This window comes from Tachyglossus aculeatus, chromosome 17 (assembly GCF_015852505.1).
Source record: "Tachyglossus aculeatus isolate mTacAcu1 chromosome 17, mTacAcu1.pri, whole genome shotgun sequence".
Taxonomy (NCBI): domain Eukaryota; kingdom Metazoa; phylum Chordata; class Mammalia; order Monotremata; family Tachyglossidae; genus Tachyglossus; species Tachyglossus aculeatus.
The window spans coordinates 42,971,472-42,994,846 of NC_052082.1; the positions used below are offsets into that span (position 1 = coordinate 42,971,472).

A 23,375-nucleotide genomic window follows, 5' to 3' on the forward strand; every position below is an offset into this window, starting at 1 on the left:
TCTCTGATGACAGCTGGGCCATCGTCTGACGGGAGACTCCAGCCAACGTTTATTTGTAATTCCTCACATTGTGCTCCAACGGAAGACTTTAAACTATGCCCCTTTTTTTCTGTAGATGATTTTTCTCTTGCAGGGGACAAGGGCCCACTGAAAAGAGCGAGAGATCTGGGTTCTGGTCGTTGCTCTGTCACCGGCCCTGTTGTGAAACATCTAGCACGTTTCAAAACCTCCGTGTCCTTTCCCTCAACTGTACAATGGGTGGAATCATGTGTCTACTTCTCCTTACATCACAGGGATGGTATGAAGACATGTTATGGGGCTTAAGAAAAATTAAAATGCCATTCAAATTCACGATATGATTACTGTTGGGTTTCAATTTCATCCAGGTTTTAGGAAGGCTACAGAGGATAGAGGAAGAAATAAAATTTAGGGAACCCATTCCTAAGCAGGGGGTAGGTGGGTTGGGGGGGTCTTTTTCCTCTTTAAAGGTTCAGCTCTTCATAAATTTATTCTGGTAAATTATGGGTTCCACTGAAAAAAGTAGGTTAAGAAGTGGGTTCATTTTTCTTTTCTTAAGTTGTCTTCCCCACAACACACCCCACCTACCACCTCATTCACCTAAAAAAATTCCAAAACTCTTGGGCTTTCCCAGGTCACAGACATAGGCCTTGGTCCAGCCTGACTAGTTAGTCACTGCAAAAATTCTGAGTGATCACCAAGACTGTCAGAAAGGGAAGAATCAAACACAATCCCCTTAGGCAAAGACACTGTAGTAAGCTGAAGAAAAGGCTGGCTCTCGGAACGATCAAGACTACCCCAACTTTCAAACCAGCTCAAGCAGGGTCTGAAATGAACAATGTACAGTCAGGTGTCTATGGAATACTGCTCTGATCACTAGAAATTACTCCTCGAGCTTAATTTCAAGACCCCGTGTCGTACTTTTAAATACCATCCTGACACATTCATTTCCTGAGCAGGTTCTCCCATTTTTTACTATCGTTTCCAGAAGCAGCAAGGAAGCAGTATGGCCTAGTGGAATGAGCTCGGACATGGGTGCCAGAGGACCTGGGTTCTAATCCCGGCTCCACCGTTTTTCTGCTGTGTGACCACAGGTAGGGCACTTAACTTTTCTCTGCCTCAGTAACCTCATCTGTAAAATGGGAATTAAGACTGTGAGCCCCATGTGAGACATGGACTACAGCCAACCTGATTGCTTATATCTAGCCCAGCACTTAGTACAGTGCCTGGCACAAAGCAATCACTTAACAAATACCCTTTGAAAAATAAAAAAAACAGCTGCACCAAGGGGCAGCATGGCCTAGTGGAAAGAGCATGGAGCTGGAAGTCAGAGGACCTGGGTTCTAACTCCAGTTCCGTCATTTGCCTGCTGTGTGACCTTGGGCAAGTCACTTGATTTCTCTGTGCCTCAGTTTCCTCACCTGTAAAATGGGGTTCAATGCCTGTTCCCCCGCCCACCTAGACTGAGTGCCATATGCAACAAGGACTGTGTCTACCCTGATCAACTTGCATTACCTCAGTGCTTAGAACAGTGTTTTGCACAGAGTAAGCCCTGAAATACCATAATCGTCATCATCATCATCATCATAAAACTACCTAATGAAAGCCACACATTAGCTTTGAGCTTGCAACTCCCTTTAAACTCCCCACGTCAATCCTGAACTGGAAACAAGTACATTTTTGCTCCTTGAAACTCTCAACCTCATCAGAAAAAAAAAAAGAGGATGACCAAATACCTGTCCCTCACTTCTCCTAATGTCCCCTGCCCCGTTTCCCAAACACAGAATCAGAAACTTTGTAAAAGTAGAGGACATGAGGGTGTAATGTTTATAACTGCCCCAAAATAAGCAGCAAAGGCGACAACTCTTTAGATTTCTTTCCAGAATCTACACTAGTCCCTTTATTTCTCATACGCCAGTAAAAACTAAACTGCTGCAGACAGGCGGCATATCAATCCAAAAAGAAAGCTGGGAGCCAATATCAGTAAATCAAAGTGTGCCTTTCTGTTAATACCTTCTCATATGTTCTCATTTTATACATCCCTTCACCCAGTTAGAAAGTAGCCCTGGAGTATTTAGGCTTCATTCAGGGATAACACTACCATGCATCAAAGTGTCAGGAGACCCACCGGAGATGAAATCTGTCGTTCTGTTCTTACACGCTACGAAAAAAAAAAACAAAAACCCACAAAACCCCAAAGAAACAAAAAGGATTTCATCAATAACAAAATTACCTGGGGGTCTGATAGCAGACCTCCCTTGTGGTCAGTTTTAGGTGATAGGATGTTACCCTTGCTCTCTGGACCTCTGTTATAAAGAGGCCATGCATACTTCAATTTAGCATTTCTCTATGAGGCTGGCATAGGACTCAGTGATAACTTCACCAGCGCTGGGGGTCCCCACCAAAGCAACTGCTGCTAGAAAAACAGCACGACATATTAATTGGTTAAAAGTGATTACAGTATTTCTCTGTCACTCATACAGATCACGACAAATGCACTCACTTGGTTCCCACTAAAAAGAGAATTCTTCTCTCAAGCTAGGAACAGTAGGAGCCCGGAAGGTAAAAAGCAAGAAAAGTGTTTTCCTTCTCGTTCCTCTTAGCCAAAAAGTCTACTGTCCTAAGGGATAAAAAGAAAATTATGTACTCTTCCCAGCCCAGGGCCAAATTATCTGAGGAATCTCACAGAAAGGAAGGAGCCAGCCAGCCCTTACTTTTTTATTTTCTTATGGTATTTAGTACTTACTATGTGCCAGGCACTGTACTAAGTGCTGAAGTACATGCACACAGGGCTAAGTGCTGAAGCAGAGCCCCACATGGGGCTCACAGTCTTGATCCCCATTTTACAAATGAGGTAACTGAGGCACAGAGAAGTGAAGTGACTTGCCCAAGGTCAAACAGCAGGCAAGTGGCAGAGCCAGGACTAGAACCCAGCTTACTTCCGTCAGCTGGCCAGTGACTTCTGATTCAAGGGGATCAACTTTACAAACCACTTCTTACTCCATGTGTGTGAAGACATGTGAACATATAAAGGCATATGGACATATTCTAAGCAGTATGTTTGTTTGTCAATGGTAATTGTTAAACACATACTATATGCCAGGCACTGTAATAATAATAATGTTGGTATTTGTTAAGCGCTTACTATGTGCCAAGCACTGTTCTAAGCACTGGGGGGATACAAGGTAATCAAGGTTGTCCCACGTGGGGCTCACAACCTTAATCCCCATTTTCCAGATGAGGGAACTGAACTAAGCCCTAGGGTAGATACAAGGTAATCCAGGTTGGACACAGTCCATGTCCCACGTGGGGCTCACAGTCTTAACCCCCATTTTACAGATGAGGTAACAAGCACAGAAAAATGAAGTGACTTGCCCGAGGTCACATGGCAAACAAGTAGCATTAAAACCCAGGTCCTTCTGACTTCTAAGCCTGAGCTCTAGCACATATAGGGACCCTCTCTATATGTTGCTGATTTGTCTTGCCAAGTGCTTAGTACAGTGCTCTGCACACAGACAGCGCTCAATAAATGCAACTGAATGAATTTAATGGGTTCAAGCTAAAACGCCTAAAGCTGAACCCATACTAAATGTCAGTTCACTTAGATCACCATGGTCGAACTATTAAGTATCGACTACACCTGTAACCTAGATGTTTGCCTCCTAGGAACAAATGTGCTAACATCTTAAGAGACCCTGATATTTGCAAATGTTTTTCACCCAACCAAAATAAGTCAGAAATAATTAAATTGTTTTCTGGAATATGAAAAAGTATGGGCTTTGGTATTTTTAGAGATATGTATGTGTGCACTAGTGCACTCACACCCAGAAGAAAGGAAAAAAAAAAACAGCTGCCTTTTCCCTTTTTAACACAAGTATTTTAAAGGTCACTAAATATATATAGAGAGAGAGCGATATCTACATATATTGAGTGAGGCACATATATCTAATGGAATTTGCAGATTTCAGGGGAATTTTCTTTTCCCCTTCAAAAGTGACTCTGGAACTAGAGTTAAACTATAGGTCAAAATGACACACAATACATTGGCCTGAGAACAATACTTTTCATTCAAATCCACAAGCCTGCCACTTGCACTAGTCATCCCCTGCAATTAATCCCCCAAGAAAGACGTTTGATTAAATCTTTTCAAGCAAATCCTTTGCTTTGCTTTTGTTAGTTCACTTCTTGTCAACATCTATTAAAATATGCCTTTAATTCTCCCACAATCTTAAAAAACACTGATTCCACTGTCTTCAACTTTAATCAACTGTATGGCCGGCATTTTTCATTTCATAATAATGTGCTGCTTGGAATTCAAGAGGCAGGCTCAGCATCAATCATCTGGTAAGAATTTTTCCACTGCAATAAATATGCAAATGAGGAAAGCCAGTCAGTCGTATTTCAGGCCCGACTTGCTAGTGTTTTAAAAAAGACACAAATTTATTAATTGCCGGTGGCCAGAGGAATCCTATTACTTTGGGCATTGATTACAAAGCTGTGTGAGTGATTATTGTGCAACTCGCAGGCTACCCAGGCATGAGGAAAAATTATTAAAGCAAGGCAGAGATTATCAACTCAGAATAACAATAAGCCTTAACATTTAGGCCCTAACTTCTTCAACAAAGAATTACGTGAAGGTTCCACTGTATCATAATTCCAAATTCTGTCAGTATTTCTGTTTGGGTTTGTTCTGTATTCCCCAGGCAGAATGGCATTACCGGAGGAAAAGTGTGGGAGGTGGGGGAGGTCAGGAGAAGATGCTGCCGTTACTAATTTCTTAACGTGGACTATTTGGAGAGACTTCTCATTCTTCCCTGCAAAGAAGGTTTTCAATATTGGTGGGGGCGGGGGTAGTGTGCCACATGGATGTGAAGTATGCCACATGGATGTGTGTCCACGCTACCTGGAAGACAACAGTCACCTGGAGCTCTACATTGACAGTCTTTAGGTGGTATCGGTACCCACACACCAAGTGAGTTTTCCTACATCCCAAGGGGAGCTTGGGGACTGAATTCTAGAAAAACAAGAGCTAATTCAGGAGCATCGAGCACTACCATTTTGATACCCGTATGGACAGGGACTAGCAGCCAAGTAACTGAGGCAGGGGCCTGTGGGGAAAAAAACATTAAAACTAACATTGGATATAATAGCTTGTGGGGTGTTTGTGTGAAAAGCATTACATTACTTAAACCACACAGCGAAGTCAACTCTGTGAACAATATTTTGAGAAAATAGGAAGTTGGGAGTGGAAGAGACAGAGATGTAGAGACGCTCTTTGCTTGAAATACACGCTAAGTGGGAGCGCAAACTGCAAAGAAACAAAAGAAAAAAAAAATCCCTAACATTTCACATTACTACCACACTCAGCAACGTGATAGATATCGGGCATTTGAGCTCTGCGGAGGGGCATCCCATTCGAGCAGTAATTCCTGTCCAGGCATGAATTTGCAAGGAAAGAAAAAGAACTGGGGAATTTCTTAGGCTTCCCTGAATATCCCTCTCAAAAGCCTTGATGAAGTGTGTCAATAAATCCTTAACAAGCCCTATAGGACACAGCAATCTAACAGATCAATGTACCTCCCCAAATCCTTAACCTACACCTTCACAGGAACACATTCCTTCACTTTTCCTGGTGGTGCTCTTCCTTAAGGAGGAGTAATTCGTATTTTCCTTATTATACAACGAAACGAGGGTGTGTGCAAAATTGGGGGTGTACGGGTACCCATGGATGTTAAAAGGCAGATTCATACTTTACTGTAGTCTTATTGGGAGTAAGACAGGAAATTAATTCCAAGTGAGGTTCTCCCTCTCATATGAAATAAAATATCATGCACTTCTTTTTAGGCTCCCTCTCATATGAAATAAAATATCTTGCACTTCTTTTTAGGTACATAAATAGCCAGTTAGGTGGCAAAACTCTCCCTAGGAAATACAACCATATACCCAAATTTCCATAAAGAATGTGGAGAGCAGACAAAGACTCTCAATGACGCTACAGAAAAAAACATCTATATGTCACAGTGGGAAAATACCGTTCTTGGTAAGGAATCTCAATTCAGATTAAGCATGAATTTTCTACTGTCATTTATACTTCATTCATCCTCTACAATTGCTAAATATACAGAGGATATGGACTTTGGAAAACATTAGGATACATCCCATATCCCTTCCAAACTTAACAGCTGGTAATGAACTGAAATCACAGACTGTGATATGCTCCACAGCTGCAGTACTACACAGCTGTGAATTGTAAAAAAAAAAAAAAAAAAAAAAAAAAAACCCTATGTAGTTCCACTGTGTTATCCCATACCAAAACATACTACAAAATAAGAAACTGGAATTTTTCCCCAAAACCCCATGGTATCTTGCAAATATTTATCTTTCTCGCTTTCCCTGTATTTTCCCATCTACGCGTTAACTCAATTTGAGGATCCTACTCCTTCCTATCTTTTGACACTCTTTGCACTCCTCTGATGTTCTTCCCTCTCTTCTGTCCTATTCATTCTAACTCATTTGAGTTTCCCTTAGCCCACCCCATCTCCTGGATTGGTTTCTTGTACTTAAACTTGCCTTTCTCCCTTATCAAACCACTGGAATAGTTTCTCTTTCAGTAGATTTTCAGAGAACTTTGCCATCATTCTTTACTTCATTTATTTTAATTACAGGACTTGTTAATTACTAAACTTAAGTGTTTGCTATGTATCAGGCACTGTACTAGTGATGGGGTAGATATAAGTTAATCAGGTCAGATACAGTCCCTGTCCCACATGGGGCTCACAGGCAAGAAAGAGGGAGAACTGGTATTGAACCCCCAATTTGCAGCTGAGGAACCTGAGGCACAGAGAAGTGACTTGCTCAAGGTCACACATCAGGAGAGTGGCAGAGCCAGGATTAGAACCCAGGTCCTCTGGCTCCTGGGATCCTGTGCTCCATTACTTCTCAGAATAGCTCTAAGAAAACCTGGTAGTAGAAGTATTAGTATTTACTGAGCTTCCACTTGGGAAGCACTAGGAACTTGGGAAATACAAGAATTAGGAAGTGCCACATTCCCTTTCCAAAAGTAGCTTACACTCTAAAGTGGGAGACATACATAAAAATATTTACAGAAGTAGTCCAAAAATAATTGAATGTTCCATTGAATACATACAAGAATGCTGAGAATGGGCTTAAATAAATATTCAATAGCTAGGTACCGCAGCCACCCACAGCATTTTGAAAATATCAATTAACATATTCTACCATTTAAGCTCCCTCTCAGGATGGCACCTGGAGTGTTTTCAGTCCTCTATCAGTCTCGGCTATGGGAGGGAGACTCAAGCAGAAGAATATCCATTCCATTCCTAGCTTGGGCAGTGGCTAGTGAGTGGAAGGTGATCTGCTACAAGTCAAAACTCACCAGTGCTGGGAAGCAGCGGAAAGGGAGAGAGTCGAGGGCAGAGACTCAAGTTCACTGTGCGGAAGGAGGCAATGGTAAACCACTTCCACATTTTTACCAAGAAAATTCTATGGATGCACTACCAGAATGGTTGAGGATGGAGGTGGGGTGTTCTAGGAGAGATGTGTCCATGGGTCGGAGATGACTCATCAGCGTAAGATATGACAAGACTATTTAAGCACTTATTTATTCACCTTTTTATCTTTCCATTCTTTTACCTCCTTTTTCTGTTGGTAATTTATCCTGTGTCCATCTCCTCTGCTAGAATGCACATTCCCTGAGAGCAGGGATGATGTCTTTCACTTCTTTTTCATTCTCCCAGGCACTCAGTATTGTATTCTGCCCTCAAAAGGCATTTAATATGATTGACTGAGGTACAGAGAGCTTCAATGCAGTGAAATAACCAGTTGGCATTTTCACTCACCACCCTTCTGTTTTCAGGGTGCCAACCTTATGCCAGCAACTTTTATCATTCAAATACTGTCGCTAGCCTCACTCTGATTAAAAATATTGCGCTGAGTTACATTCCCTCCACTTCCAATAGTAGAGAATGTAGTTCAAAGAACAAGCTTGTTTTTGCCTCAGGTAAGGGATCCAGCAGGACTTCTTTCTGGACCCCTCCCCAGGGTAGGAAGGTGGAGGAGATGGGATTCTTCCATCATGTTAGATCAAAATCTGTTCTATTATCAAAGGCGGTATAAAAGAAGTTTACTGTAGGTGGCTTATATCAAAGAGGCAATTATCTGGCAGGAATTCTGAAGGGACCCTGCATCTGGAAAGAAGGCAAGTTAACTATAGAGCCCCTCTGATTGGAAGGCCAGAACTTCAAGAAGAGAGGGAGTTCGTTGCCTGAATGCAGTTTTTGATCCTGGAGTAAAGACAAGATGTAGGGCTTAAGAAGGCTGCGAAGGAAAGGGTTTGGAAAGGAGAACTGGGAGGAGAAGATAAAAGCAGAGAGTCTGGGGAAAGACTGGGAGGAATGAAGTCATTCATTCATTCACTGTTGTATTTATTGAGCGCTTACTGTGTGCAGAGCACTGTACTAAGCGCTTGGGAAGTACAAGTTGGCAACATATAGAGACGGTCCCTACCCAACAGCGGGCTCACAATCTAGAAGACTTGGGGGAGGTAGGCTGGAAGAGAAGCAACAAAATACCATAAAAATTTCATGGGGAAACAGCAAGTGATTATTAGTTTTTTTTAAAAGAATCCACAAAATCTGATGTAGCTGCCTTCTTCCACCTCCCCCTAAACTTATCTAGGACTTATCTACAACTTATCTACAACCCAGGACTAAGCGAAGCAGCATCTCATAGTGGACAAATCACAGGCCTGGGAGTCATCATCATCAATCGTATTTATTGAGCGCTTACTATGTGCAGAGCACTGTACTAAGCGCTTGGCAAGTACAAATTGGCAACATATAGAGACAGTCCCTACCCAACAGTGGGCTCACAGTCTAAAAGGGGGAGACAGAGAACAAAACCAAACATACTAACAAAATAAAATAAATAGAATAGATATGTACAAATAAAATAGAGTAAAAAATATGTACAAACATATATACATATATACAGGTGCTGTGGGGAAGGGAAGGAGGTAAGACTGGGGGGATGGAGAGGGGGACGAGGGGGAGAGGAAGGAAGGGGCTCAGTCTGGGAAGGCCTCCTGGAGGAGGTGAGCTCTCAGCAGGGCCTTGAAGGGAGGAAGAGAGCTAGCTTGGCGGATGGGCAGAGGGAAGGCATTCCAGGCCCGGGGGATGACGTGGGCCGGGGGTCGATGGCGGGACAGGCGAGAGCGAGGTACGGTGAGGTCATGGGTTCTAATCCCTAGTCTGCCGCATGTCTGCTGTGTGAGGCAAGTCACTTCACTTCTCTGTGCCTCAGTTATCTCATCTGTAAACTGGGGGTTGAAACTGTGAGCCTCATGTGAAACAGAGACTATGTCCAACCTGATTTGCTTGTATACAGTGCCTGGCACAACGTAAGTGCTTAACAAATACTGCAATTAACTAATTAACCAATTAATTAATTCATTAAAAGCCCATGACTTGCTCCACCCTGGGCTACTCGTTTGGGGCTTTCCTCCATATTCACTTTCCCCAGCTCTTAATGTTGCCCTAATTATTTGAAACTCACCCACCTGAACACCCTCATTTCAAAAAACCTTCAAACTAGTAAAATTCTTTCCTGTATTGCCTGAAGCAGCCTCCTCCTAAAACTCACCCTTTGGAGTTTTTTTCTCAAACCACCTGCTCCTGTTTCTCACGGCACTGGGACTATTTGGAGTGGCAAATAAAAGTCATTTTAAAGTCACCCAGGAGCCAAACTGGGCGAGATCTGCAAAGTATAATAGAGGCAGTGGGAACTATCTGAACTACAAAATTGCTTCTCAGAGAATTTCCTTTTGAGCTCGAGCGGCCTGTTCACAGACCTGTTCCAAGAAAAGCAACGGCTACTCCAGAAAATGCACTTGAGATTCCAACGTTGTACCTAGATCATTAGCCTAGATCATGCAATTAATTACTGCACCTAAATTCAATGTATAACGTACATCTGCAATCTTTGGAAGGCTACTCCATAGACATGGGGCGATGAGTTTGGGGACGTGACATGGAATCTCCTGTCTAGAATGACGGACAAGCCTGGGCTCTGAGATCTCCGAACCGAGAGCCTGCCCAAAGGAATCTATTACAGTGATCGTGGATTATGCGGTGCCTGCCGGTCATGTTCCCACAGCAGCACTGAGTACAGTGACAGAGTAGGTGGATAAGAGCGCATTATATCGCCAAGTGCTCACAAAGGTGGATTGGGGGGTGGGGGGGGTGTTCTTTTTTAACACACAGGACACACTCACGGTCACAGTGACAAAAGCGCAGTGCCGTTGCTGCCGTAACCTAACAGGAGATTGCTTTGAAAGCCACAGATGCCTTTGCCACCCAGTTATTTCCAGCCCGCACACTTTGCGAAACAACCTAGGCTGTTCTTCAGTCCATCACCAGGGATGGCATAATCCCAGCAGGCCTTGCCCTACTTGCAGAGTTGAAATTAAAATCCATATTTCCTGGTTCTCAGCAGAGGCTCATTTCACTGGACCAAGAACAGGGGCAGGGACTTGATATTTAAACAATATGATACTATGGAAAAAAACACCTTTTCTTGGCCAACCACCCTAAAAGAGGACAATAAAATTAGATCAAATGCTTCCCCAGACTGTTAACTCGTTATGGGCAGGGAACATATCTGCCAATTCTATTGCATTGAACTCTCCCAAGCGTTTAGTACAATACTCTGCACTGTAGTAAATGCTCAATAAATGCCACTGATTCATTTCACAAGTAATAATAATGAAAATAATAACGGCATTTGTTAAATGCTTTCTATGTGCCAAGTAATGTACTAAGCACTAGATATAAACTTACTGGCAGAAGTTGTTTGGAAAAATGAAATGCAATTCCATACAACTTCCCCATCCAACTCCAACTGAAATCCCTATACCTAGATCTGACCAAGTTCCCCAATACATTTCAAGTCTTCCCTCTGACTGCAAAGCAAGCTGGAGAGTGCCAACTCAGCGGGTGAGGGCCAAACAGACATGACAAGTAAACAATCTAAAATACTGTTCCTCAGGGAGAACCCACAAATAGTAAACTCCTCAAAAGCAGGGATCGAGTCTACCAACTCTATTACAATACACTTTCCCAAGTGTTTAGTACAGTGCTCTGCACACAAATGTTCAATAAATACCACTGATTGATCGATCGAAGGGCTTAGTACAGCGCTTAATACACAATAAGCATTCTCAATAAGTACTACTGATTGACTGATTGAAACAGAGGTGGTTACAAAAATAACAAGACTGACATATTTATGTTTGTTTTAACATAAGAATTCAATTTTATATATTATGTGAAAGACAATTCCATTAGTGACAAAGTTGCTAACAGCGTTAAAGCTTTGCAATTTAAAGTTAACATAGCTAATGTCAAAGGCTACAATACTGTGATAGCAATCAACAATTATTAAACACATCTTCCACATACTTTCCCAAGAATTTTTTTCTTGAGACACAGCATTCATTTTCAAAACATTTCTTTTCCTGAGGAGTGGGCTGAAGAGAACTGTCATTCACACCTTCAAAAATGCAGTATTAACTTCATCCGTTATTACAATGGAGAAACTTGCATCTTACACTTTTTGCCGTGTAAATAATGCACAGATCCCATGGGAACATGCCAAACACCAGGATTTTTAATTAATGGGACTCTTTAATGTGCAAATTGCAAGTTCTGACTTGCATTGATTATGAAAACATTAATTGGATGAGCAAGACCCTAAGAAAAGGCAGAATCCCAGGTCCCACTGTAAACTGGAAGATAATAGACAGGGAACACAAAGCTATTTTATAAATAGCCAATTCTGCCCAACACGTACATGCAAACCTAACCTTTGTTCACTAATGTGGGATCTAGTCAGTATTTTTAAAAACAATGCATTTGGATCAAAAGATCGCGAAGCTCCTATCAGAAGCAGAAAAAAAATTTTGAATTCCCCAACTTCAACAGTCTCTAGCTAACGCTTAAGGTAAAAGATCAAATTAATATTCTCTTTTTTCCTTTTTTAAAAAAAAAAGGAAATAAATATAAAACAGGAAAGTACAAACAAAGCAATGCGGCCGCTTTAAAAAGAAATTCATCCTATATAAATTATGGCCATAAACTTTTCCTGCAGTGCAGCCTAATTAATTCTTGTTCTATACACAAAGGGAAATGCTGGGTGACAAATGGGTGTGAAGCCAGAAAGCTGCCAGGTCTGCAAAACATTTTCTACTTCAATTTATAAGCAATTTTGCAGTAAATCATCAACCAGAACCTGGAATCTCAGGAATCTCAGAGTGTCCAGAGCACGTTACATCACTTATCAAAAAGAGTGGGAAAGAGATTTTAAAGACATCTCATTTTTCAGGTTGAACCCACATCAAAGTCCAGGAGCTGTGTGTAATCTATTATTCTCTTCTGACTTTAGAGCTAAAGATATATTTTTTGGCAGAACTGCTGCTGGAGGCTAGTACGACCTCATTCTCTTAGTACAAAAAAGAAGACCTCTCTGAGAACTAGCTGAAAAGACAACCTCGACTGCTTATACCCCTAAAAATATCCACTGCCAAACCAAGGAAGAGCTGCAGGTTTTGAAAGAAAAACTATGAGGGGAAAACAGCCAAACTAACTTCCAGGGAAATTAAATGAATGGACAGCCACGTTAAATGGTGAGAAGCAGCATGGCTTAGTGGATAGAGCACGGGCCTAGGAGTCAGAAGGACCTGGGTTCTAATTCCAGCTCTGCCACATGTCTGCTGTGTGACCTTGGGCAAGTCACTTCACTTCTCTGGGCCTCAGTTACCTCATCTGTAAAATGTGGATTAAGAGTGTGAGCCCCATGTGGGACAGGGACTGCGTCGAACCTGATTAACTTGTATCTACCCTAGTGTACAGAACAATGTTTGGCACATAGTATGAACTTAATAAATACGATAAACAGTGCTTGGCACATTATAAGTGCTTAACAACATTATTATTATTATTATTACATGGTGTAAGTGGAAGAACAAAGAGACAATGAAGTCCACCAGCCTACTGTGGAAAAAAAGGAGCCAAATACCATCATCAGAAGAGCTAGGTTCATAAAACCAGCAAGAGAAGGCCTATGTCACATGGAACTGAGGCAACCTAAAAAACACTAAAATCACAGTTCAGGGTGATCCAAACCAATCCACTTCCCAGGGCCCTAAAGCCCAGACGTCTTCCAGGCCAGATCCAAAATCCAGAAAACTCTGACCCACGTGACCACATCAGAGGAATCTCACAAGTATACACTGGTTCTAGCAGAACCAGCTTGACTTTGGGAGTTGAACAGTGGCCAAAATGTATCTGGCTTAATCAATGGTATTTGTTGAAGGCTTACTATGTGCACAGCACTATACTAAGTGCTTTGGCAGCACAATAAAGTAAGCAGACATGATTCCTGCCCTTAAGGAGTTTACTTAGCTCTCGGTTCACAAAAGGGTCCTAAACTTCCTTGGTCCACAAACTGAAATCCCTAATCTCCTTAAAAACTACTTTCTGGATCAGCAGGAGATACTCTGTAGTCTGAGTGGCAGCAGCAGAAGACAGCAATGCCTTGATGCCAAGCTACGGAGATGAACATAACACAAGGCAGACATCATTTCCAAAACTGATGCCAGACCAACATTGCTGATCTGCTGAACTGCCCTCTCCCAAGCACTTAATATGACACTCTGCACATAGTAAATGCTTTAAAAATACCATTAATTGCTCACTGCTCTACAATGGGCACTCCCTACACTTCACCCCTTAAACAGTATACAATGAATCATTCAATCGATCAATGGCATTTACTGAGTGAAGATTATGGGAGTAGAGTCTTGTTGAAAGAGCCTGGGGATCTGTGTTCTAATCCTGCCTCCGCCTGCCCGGAAGAGTAGTAGTAGTATACATGATCACAGCCATCAAATAGGTTACAGTCTAGTGACTGACAGCTCTTGAGTACTTGTTAAGCGCTTATCCAACACTGTACTAAGCGCTGGGGTAGATACAAGCCGTTGTTGGGTAGGGACCATCTCTATTTGTTGCCGACTTGTACTTCCCAAGCGCTTAGTACAGTGCTTTGCAGACAGTAAGCACTCAATAAATACAATTGAATGAATACAAGATAATCAGGTCCCACATAGGGCTCACAGTCTTAATAGAAGGAAGAATAGGTATTGAATCCCCATTTTGCAGATGAGGGAACTGAGGCAGAGAGAAGTTAAATAACTTGCCCAAGGTCACCCACGTGGCAGAGCCAGGATTAGAACCCAGGTCCACTGGCTCCCAGGCTCATGCTTTTTCCACTAGACCACACTGCTTCAATCAGTGGTATTTATTAAATGCTTACTCTGGGCACAGGACTGTATTAAGTACTTATGGCGAGTATCACAGAATAAGTAGACACAATCCCACAGACATTAAAATAAATTCCAGGTAAGGGAAATAATCAAGTTTAAAGATATGTACATCTGTCGACTTGTTTTGTTTTGCTGTCTGTCTCCCCCTTCTAGACTGTGAACCTGTTGTTGGGTAGGGATCGTCTCTATATGTTGCCAAATTGTACTTTCCAAGTGCTTAATACAGTGCTCTGCTCAATAAGTACAACTGAGTAAATGAATGAATAATTGCTGTGAGAGTGGGGACAAGTATCTAAACGTTTAGAGGATGAGAATAAGTACATAGGTGAAGCAGTAATCAATCAATCAATCAATCGTATTTATTGAGCGCTTACTATGTGCAGAGCACTGTACTAAGCGCTTGGGAAGTACAAATTGGCAACACATAGAGACAGACCCTACCCAACAGTGGGCTCACAGTCTAAAAGGGGGAGACAGAGAACAGAACCAAACATACCAACAAAAGAAAATAAATAGGATAGAAATGTACAAGTAAAATAAATAAATAAATAAATAAATAAATAAATAAATAAATAAATAAATAAATAAATAGAGTAATAAATATGTACAACCATATATACATATATACAGGTGCTGTGGGGAAGGGAAGGAGGTAAGACGGGGGGATAGAGAGGGGAACGAGGGGGAGAGGAAAGAAGGGGCTCAGTCTGGGAAGGCCTCCTGGAGGAGGTGAGCTCTCAGCAGGGCCTTGAAGGGAGGAAGAGAGCTAGCTTGGCAGATGGGCAGAGGGAGGGCATTCCAGGCCCGGGGGATGACGTGGGCCGGGGGTCGATGGCGGGACAGGCGAGAACGAGGTACAGTGAGGAGATTAGCGGTGGAGGAGCGGAGGGTGTGGGCTGGGCAGCAGAAGGAGAGAAGGGAGGTGAGGTAGGAGGGGGCGAGGTGAGGTGATGGAGAGCCTTGAAGCCCAGGGTGAGGAGTTTCTGCCTGATGCGCAGATTGATCGGTAGCCATTGGAGGTTTTTGAGGAGGGGAGTAATATGCCCAGAGCGTTTCTGCACAAACGTCACTAAGCAGTAGTGACGGAAAACTGGGTCAATGGTGGGGGGGGGGAGAGGGGTAGAGGCTTAATCAGGGAAGGTTTCTTGGAGATGTGACTTTAGTAGCACTTTGAAGATAGGGACAATGTTAATGTACCAGCTAAAGAGAGAAAGAATGATGAGCAAGGGACCAACACTAATGATTAATTTCTTTATTAAGCAATGACCATGTCTCCAATACTGAGAATTATGCCCGGTTCTTTAGAAAAAGCACTCACTTCCATGAAAAGAAAACAGATGGGAATTTTTGACTATTTGGCTTCAGTTCTGACAATGCACCAGTGCTAGAAGCTAACCTGTTCCAACTCCAATAAAAGAAAAATCCCAAAATAACTGTCTGGTCTGAAAATTGTTTTGCCACAGCAGTGACGGCAACAGCAGGCCAAGGCTGGGGTGGGGGGGAGAGAAAGAAGGCTGCGGTGCTGGGCCCTTCCCCGAATCCCTGCTGCCTCTTGGTTGCCAGCAGCTGGAGGCAGGAGGGGGAGGGAGTAGGGTTTGGAAGAGATTCATGGTGGCATCTCCCCTCCTTGCCCTCTCTTGGAAGAACGCAACCCCCAGCTGGCTCAGGGACAGCATGGCCTGGTGGACACGGCACGGGCCTGGGAATCAGGTCGTGGCCATGGGAACTAATCCCGGCTCCACAACTTATCTTCGGCAGGTCACTTCTCCGTGCCTGTTACCTCAACTGTGCAATGGGGATTTAGAATGTGAGCCGCACACGGGACAAGGACTGTGTCCACCCCAACGCTCAGTACAGTGCCTGGCACATAGGAAGCGCAAGAAGTATGGTGTACTGGATTAAGCATGGGTCTGGGAGCCAAAAGGTCATGGGTTCTAATTCTGGCTCCGCCACTTGTGTGCTGTGTGACCTTGGGCAAGTCACTTCACTTCTCTGGGCCTCAGTTACCTCATCTGTAACATGGGGAATTAAGATTGTGAACCCCATGTGGGACAGAGACTGTGTCCAGCCTGATCACCTTGTATCTACATCAGTGCTTAGAAGAGTGCTTGGCACATAGTAAGCACTTCAAAAATATCATAATTACTATTATTATAATATACCACAATTATTAAAGACCACCACCTCGGCCCTTCCCCTGGTGGCAGGGTGACCCCAAACCTGCTATCCCCCACCCCATCCTGCGTCACCCTCTTACTACCACCACCGGCAGTATTCCCATTAGAACTTTTTTTTTTGCAGAGCAACTGGCTAAATCTTCATGACTAATCTATAGCTCACCCAGTTTATCAAGGTTGGTGGAAATAAAGGACCGGCACGTAGCATGGCCGAAAGGATACAGCACGCGCCTAGGAGTCAGAAGGATCTGGGTTCTAAACCTGGCTCTGTCACGTGTCTGCTGTGTGACCCTGGCCAAGCCACAAGAGCTTAGTACAGTGCTCTGCACACGGTAAGCGCTCAATAAATATGATTGAATGAATGAATTTAGTTTCTCTGTGCCTCAGTGACCTCATCTGTAAAATGGGGATTAAGACTGTGAGCCCTCTGTAGGACAGGGGCTGTGTCCAACCTGACTTGCTTGTATCTACCCCAGTGTTTAGTACAGTGCCTGGCACATAGTAAGTGCTTAAATACCACAATTATTATTATTAGTGTTGGGTTAGGACTTGTGAGTTCTAGGCCTGCCTAAACTCTCCCTCTTACATAGCTGCTCCCTTCACCCTCTACTCTCCCATCTGCTATCTTCTCTTCTACAGTGCTTCTACAGACGCAGCATGGTGTAGTGGCTAGAGCACAGGCCTGGGAATCAGAAGGTCACGATTTCTAATCCTGGCTCTGCCAGTTGTCTGCTCTGTGACCCTGGGCAAGTCACTTCACTTCTCTGGGCCTCAGTTATCTCATCTGTAATAAAATGGGGATGCAGACTGTGAGCCCCACGTGGGACAGGAACTGTGTCCAACCTGATTATTTTGTATCTACCCAGCGCTTAGAACAGTGCCTGGTACCATAGTAAGTGCTTAACAAATACCATCATTATTATTTATTATTATTACTCTCTCCACCCAAGCTAATCTTCTCACCATTCTCATTGTTGACTCTCCTACCTCCACCCCCAATTACTGATGTCCCCCCACATGGTACTCCCTCCCCACCATTCAAATCTAGCTCCTGATTTTCACAGCCCTCCCACAAATGCCACCTTCTCCAGGAAGGATGTCCAGATTAAATTCCACCACTCCAAACCATGTCAACCCAATAACCACCATTAGCATTTATGTCCAGTCAATGGTCCTCAGCAATTATGCCTACTGTGTTTCACACACTCTACTTTTCCAGTTATCCATCTGACCGCACCTACTACTGCAACTGTAAATAATTTGGGTCCGCCTGTCTCCCCAAGTAGACTCTAAGCTCCTTGATGGCAGACACCATGTCCCTTCCTTCTGTTGTATACCCCCATGTACTTCATTCGATGCACTGTACAAAGTAGGTGGCCAATAAGAATTATTGACAATGATACTGTGCCTCTGAGCAAGTCAATTTCCCTTCTCTTTAACCATCAGCCATGAGAATTTTCTACTTCACAGACATACAGTAAGGAATAATATTTTAAGTCCTCCTTTTCACAGCCTTTTCACCCTAGGAGACCAAATAGGAAAGGTGCTATTATCTCCTTGTTGCAGATGGGGAAGTTAAGGCCCAGACAGGCAAAGGTATTGAAGCACTGACTCACAAGACAGTGTAAAAATTCAGATTCTACACATTCTACTGGCACACTTGCTACTGCTGTAGTGTGACGGCTGTAAATGTATTGCAACTATTGGGCAGAATAGGTGCCTCCATCCTAATCCAAGCCTGGGGAAGGACCTTCTATACCAGGCTCTTGAGCTGGTTGAAGGATACAATCATTCAGGAGGAAGGGAAAGTCTTAAGAGGCCCTTTTGGGTCTGAAAGGTTAGCAGATATCTTCCTCTCTGTACTGGATCAATTCGAGACAATTTTAAATATTCTGTAGGCTACCAATCACTTGTGAGGAAGAAAAAAATTAATAGTATTTACTGGGTCCTTACTGTGTGAAGAGCACTGTACTGAGCACTTGGATGAATACGAGTTGGTAGACATGATCCCTACCCACAAAAAACTTAGTCTAGAGATGCTAAAGCAGCATGGCTTAGTTGATAAAGCACAGGCTTAGGAGTCAGAAGGACCTCGGTTCCAATCCCCACTCCGCCACATGTCTGCTTGGGAAAGCAACTTAACTTCTCTGTGCCTCAGTTACCTCATCTGTAAAATGGGGACAAGAATGTGAGCCCCATGTGGGACAGGGATTGTATCCAATCTGATTAACTTGTATCTACCCCAGCACTTAGAACAGGGCTCAGCACACAGTAAACACTATCAAGTACGATTATTGTTATTACTGTTATTATTAAGCCTTGTCTCAATCAGCCAAAATGAGGTCGCGTTCATATGAGTAAAAGTAAAGCCTTTCTAGCAGGTCAACATCTGCTACCCTGAAGACCATGACCATAACAAAAAACAACCGGAATTTTAACAGAAAGATCTTCTTGTCAAATCATAATGGTTACAAAAGTTCTGTTGTGAGCTCTGATCTTCATTACACAAGTACTTTCAGATTCACCAAGATCAGCCCATCAGCCCATCTTCTCTCAGTGGCCTAGTCAAAAGTTTTATCAGCCTACAAAAGTCGACAACATGCTAAAATACAAGATCTCTTAGCTCTTTACCAAGTTCATGTCTTAGTTTATGGCTTGAACTCACAACCTAGGAAGCGAGTATTATTAGGTAAAACTGTGCAGGTGAACATTATAAATATCAGCCTACTCAAACTAAATTGAAAGGGGTGAGAAACTAAATGTGTTATTAAACAGGGCATTTTCCGTTCACACTCTTGGGCAACTAAAAAAATTTACATCCCTCCTGTACTTATATTACATTATATTCTGTGTTCTTGGATGTATTTTGCTTTTGGGAAATATCAAAATGTCAACCTTTGTTTCTGTTAAAGGTCTTTAATGATATTGCATTTTAGACCTGTAATGAAACATGGTGCTTGCTGCAGTTTGTAATGCATCTCATTAAATACGTTAATAACATGCATTTCACTAAAAGGTCAACTTATTATTGTTGGAGTTTGGTTTTTTGAAATCACTTCTTTTAAAGCTACAGGGCTAACTCTGAAACAAACTGGAAGATGCACTTGTTACACAAATGCCACGTCTCACTCAGCATTCCCATCTCTTTAAGTCACTGATTTTCCTCATGCAAAAATCTTCCACTTGCCTTTAAACCCAAGAGATTGTTTACTTATATGTCTAATAGAGGTGGATTCAATTCTCCCCTCCATCAAATCTGCAGTTCACCCACCTCCCTTCTCACACTCGGTGCGTTTCAGAGCAGAAGGGTCACGACCTGTTGGCCAGAGCACTGCCAGACAAGAAGTGAGCTGGTGGGAATCATGCTGAACCACATATTCCATATTCCCCAGGTTTCTCTTCCAAGAGGGCTCAGCCACACATGGGATTTGAGGGCACCCACTGCCTGTGCTGCTAGAACTATAAATCCCTCAGCCTTTCCCTCTCCAGACACCACAGCCACAATTCCTTCAGCCTTTCCTCATGGAACCTATTTCCATCTCAATTTTGCCAGACTTCCCTTGATCCTTTCCAGTTTCTTTATATCCTTTCTAAAATGGCCCAAAACTGGCAATATACTCTTTTAATAGGATAGTTCCCATTTCTCCACCCTGCCTCTCCTTCCTTCTGCATCCCCTATGAACTTGGGTCCATAACCCCTATAAACTTTGATAATCACCCCACCCTGACCCCAACAGCACTTAATATACTTCTCCTTCAAGAGGCCTTCACCAATTAATCCCTCTTTTCCACAACTCCCTCTCCCTTGTCACCTATGTATTTGGATCTGTACCCTTTAAGCATTTGATATTCACCTTACCCTCAGCCCCACAGCACTTACGTACATACCCATAATTTATTTATAGTCATGTCTGACTCCCCCTCTAGACTCTAAGCTTCTTGAGGGCAGTGAACACATCTGCCAGCTCTTTGGTAATGTACTCTCCCAAGCACTTAATAGAGTCCTCTGCACATCAAGTGCTCAATAAATATAATTGATTTCTGTACATATCCTTATACTTTGCTGCTTCCCCCATCTGTAATGAATTTTATTGTTTGTCTCCCTAACAAATTGAAAGCTCCTACAGGGCAGGGATCATAATTACCAACTCTATTGTATTGTACTCTCCCAAGCACTTAGAACAGACCTCTGCACACAGGAAGTGCTCATTAAATACTATTGATTGATACACACAGATTAAACCAATACAATGACTCAGATTTTGCAGGCCATACTCCTCTAACACAACCTTTTTTAAAAAAAAAATAGCACTTCAGTGCTGATTCCTTTTCACCTTGTAGTCAATTAAAACCTTGGGGGATTTTTTTCCTGACATACTTACACCTAGCCAATCTTTCTGCAAACCAGCATTCTTGGCATTTTCCATCTAACTGTAATTCACACTTAAACCTACTGAATTTCATCTTTATTTTGAAGACCAGTTTTTATTTTTTCAAGGTCACTTTGAAATTTATTCCTGTCTTCCCCCGTGTTGGCAACCCTGTCCAAATTAGTGTCATCTCCAAATTTGATGAACATCTTCAATTCCGGCATCCAGGTCATTAATAAAGAGCCTGGAAAATCCTGGCTGGCTCCAGGACTGATCCCTGTAGGACACCACTCAATACATCACAACCCACACTGAGGCAGAGACAGGTGGGCATCCATGCTGGAAATGGACATCAAGTGCAATTTAAAAACACCCAAATGGGAAAAAGCCAAACGGCTCATTTACAGGCTAAATCAAACACCACAAACACGGGGAATTTTAGGTAGGGTACAAGCAGAAAAAGCATGAGGGTTGTAATGAAACAAAAATTAAATCTGAATCAGCAATGGAGTTACTAAAAATCCTTTACTAAATAGGGCTATAAGGATGAGTTCATGGGGGTTATTTGGTCAGTGAAAAATAAAATCTGAGGTGATAAAACAATGTCTTAAAATAATTCTCTAAGTCCACAGAGGGTGGAATAGGATCAACTAATTATATTTAATAAGCAATTACTGTGTGCAGAGCACTATACTAAGTGCTTGGGAAAGTATAATACAACAGAGTTGGTACATACGTTTCCTGCCCACAGTGAAATGAGGGGGGAGGCCCAGTAATATAAAAAATGAACAGATATGCAACATAAGTGCTGGGAGGCTGAGGGTGGGGTGAATTCCAAATGTCCAAGGGTATGGATCCAAATGCACAGATGACGCAGAAGGGAGAGGGAATGGGGGGGAGGGGGGAATGGTCTTAACAGAGGAAGGCCTGTTGGAGGAGATGTGACCTTAATAAGGCTTTACAAGAGGAAATGGGATTACGTGAAACCAGGAGTTATTTAGACATTTTTTAAAAAATCCTCTGGATAGTTAAAGTGATTGAATACTTAAAAGTTACCATACCAAGAAGAGTCACAAAATCCCCGTCACCACACCAGAGCTCAATGGTTCATTCACTCATTCAATGATTTTTAAGTGCTTACTGTGCACAGAGCACTGTACTAAGCCCTTGGGAGAGTATAATACAACAATTAACAGATACATTCCCTGTCCACAACGAGCTTACAGTCTAGAGGACAAGGTTCTGACATATCTTCTTATGACCACTGAATCCAGGTGCCCTTCTTCTAACACTTTTAAACATTTGGAGTAGGAGCTACCTTAGAGACATTAACATTATAATATGTAAGAGCACTTACTGTTTTTCAGGATGCTGGCAAACTCTGATCCTCCCTTGTCCTTGAATATGGGGAACGTATCTGGCTGTGGAAGCTGGTTGGTGGTGAGCAGGGCCTTCTGCAATTTGATTCTTCCTTCCAAAAGCAGGTCCCATAACGCTGGAAGGTGGGGAAACAGAAGCTCATCATTCACCATCACTAAGCTTACTGTTTCCTAAGATGGAAATCGCCTCTGGCTAAACAGCAAGCTTCTGCCTTGCAACCATCCCAGGACAGAACTGTGAGCCCGCTGTTGGGTAGGGACCGCCTCTATGCGTTGCCAACTTGTACTTCCCAAGCGCTTAGTATAGTGCTCTGCACACAGTAAGTGCTCAGTAAATTCGACTGAATGAATGAATGATCTGAGCTTTGGAACGTGGAAGAATAGACATTCCAACATTGTTCCCCCTATACCCAACAGGGAGAGAAAAAAACACATCTTTAAGCCTAAGCCAAAATCTAGTTATCGGTGGAGTTAAAAAAAAGCCAGACCATAATGAACCTTTCATTTTGCAAAGTTCATATACAAACCTATTTGGTTCTTCACAGCTCTTCCTTTCTCCATTTCCTCTGTCACTTTGGCACTAGAAAAAGTCATCACTGCCCCATCATCTTTGTCTTTCTTGACTGTGGTGGCACTCGTCTCAATTTCAACATCAGATTCTTCACCAGAACCTTCCAGGCTGCCTTCTTCCTCCTCTTCCTCACTACTCCCAATATCATCCATTCCCTCAGTGAACTTCTCAAAATCGCTGATGTTTTGGGCACTGAAGCCATGGGATGAGTGTTCCCTTTCCTCTCCATCTTCGTCTTCTAAGGTGCTATCTTCATCATCAACCTCTTCATCCTCCTCCTCCTCTTCGGCAGCACTAATCTGTTCCTCGTCAGACACCACCAGGCCTAGATTCCCTGTGCCTTCATCACCTGACTCTTCCTCATCTGATGTGTCCTTGTCTAAACAATCGAAGACAGGGAAAAGGGAAACCAGAGAGAGTTACATATGTGAAAACAATATTAACCACCAGAGTCTGAACTGA

The 23,375-nt window shown here is 42.8% G+C and overlaps 1 protein-coding gene and 1 non-coding gene across 2 annotated transcripts in view; one reads left to right on the forward strand and one right to left on the reverse strand.

The window, feature by feature from the left end:
* AATF (apoptosis antagonizing transcription factor) overlaps nt 1-23,375 on the reverse strand; it is a 108,039-nt gene that overhangs the window by 75,847 nt on the left and 8,817 nt on the right. Inside the window, exons 3-4 of the mRNA XM_038759741.1 lie at nt 22,870-23,292; nt 22,321-22,458 (exon numbers count right to left, since the gene is read on the reverse strand). Of these exons, the coding sequence (XP_038615669.1) occupies nt 22,321-22,458; nt 22,870-23,292 (561 nt within the window). The remainder of the gene's footprint in view (nt 1-22,320; nt 22,459-22,869; nt 23,293-23,375) is intronic.
* On the forward strand, nt 7,267-7,404 carry LOC119939818. The gene has a single exon (XR_005454781.1). It is a non-coding gene; the product is annotated as a small nucleolar RNA SNORA7 (small nucleolar RNA).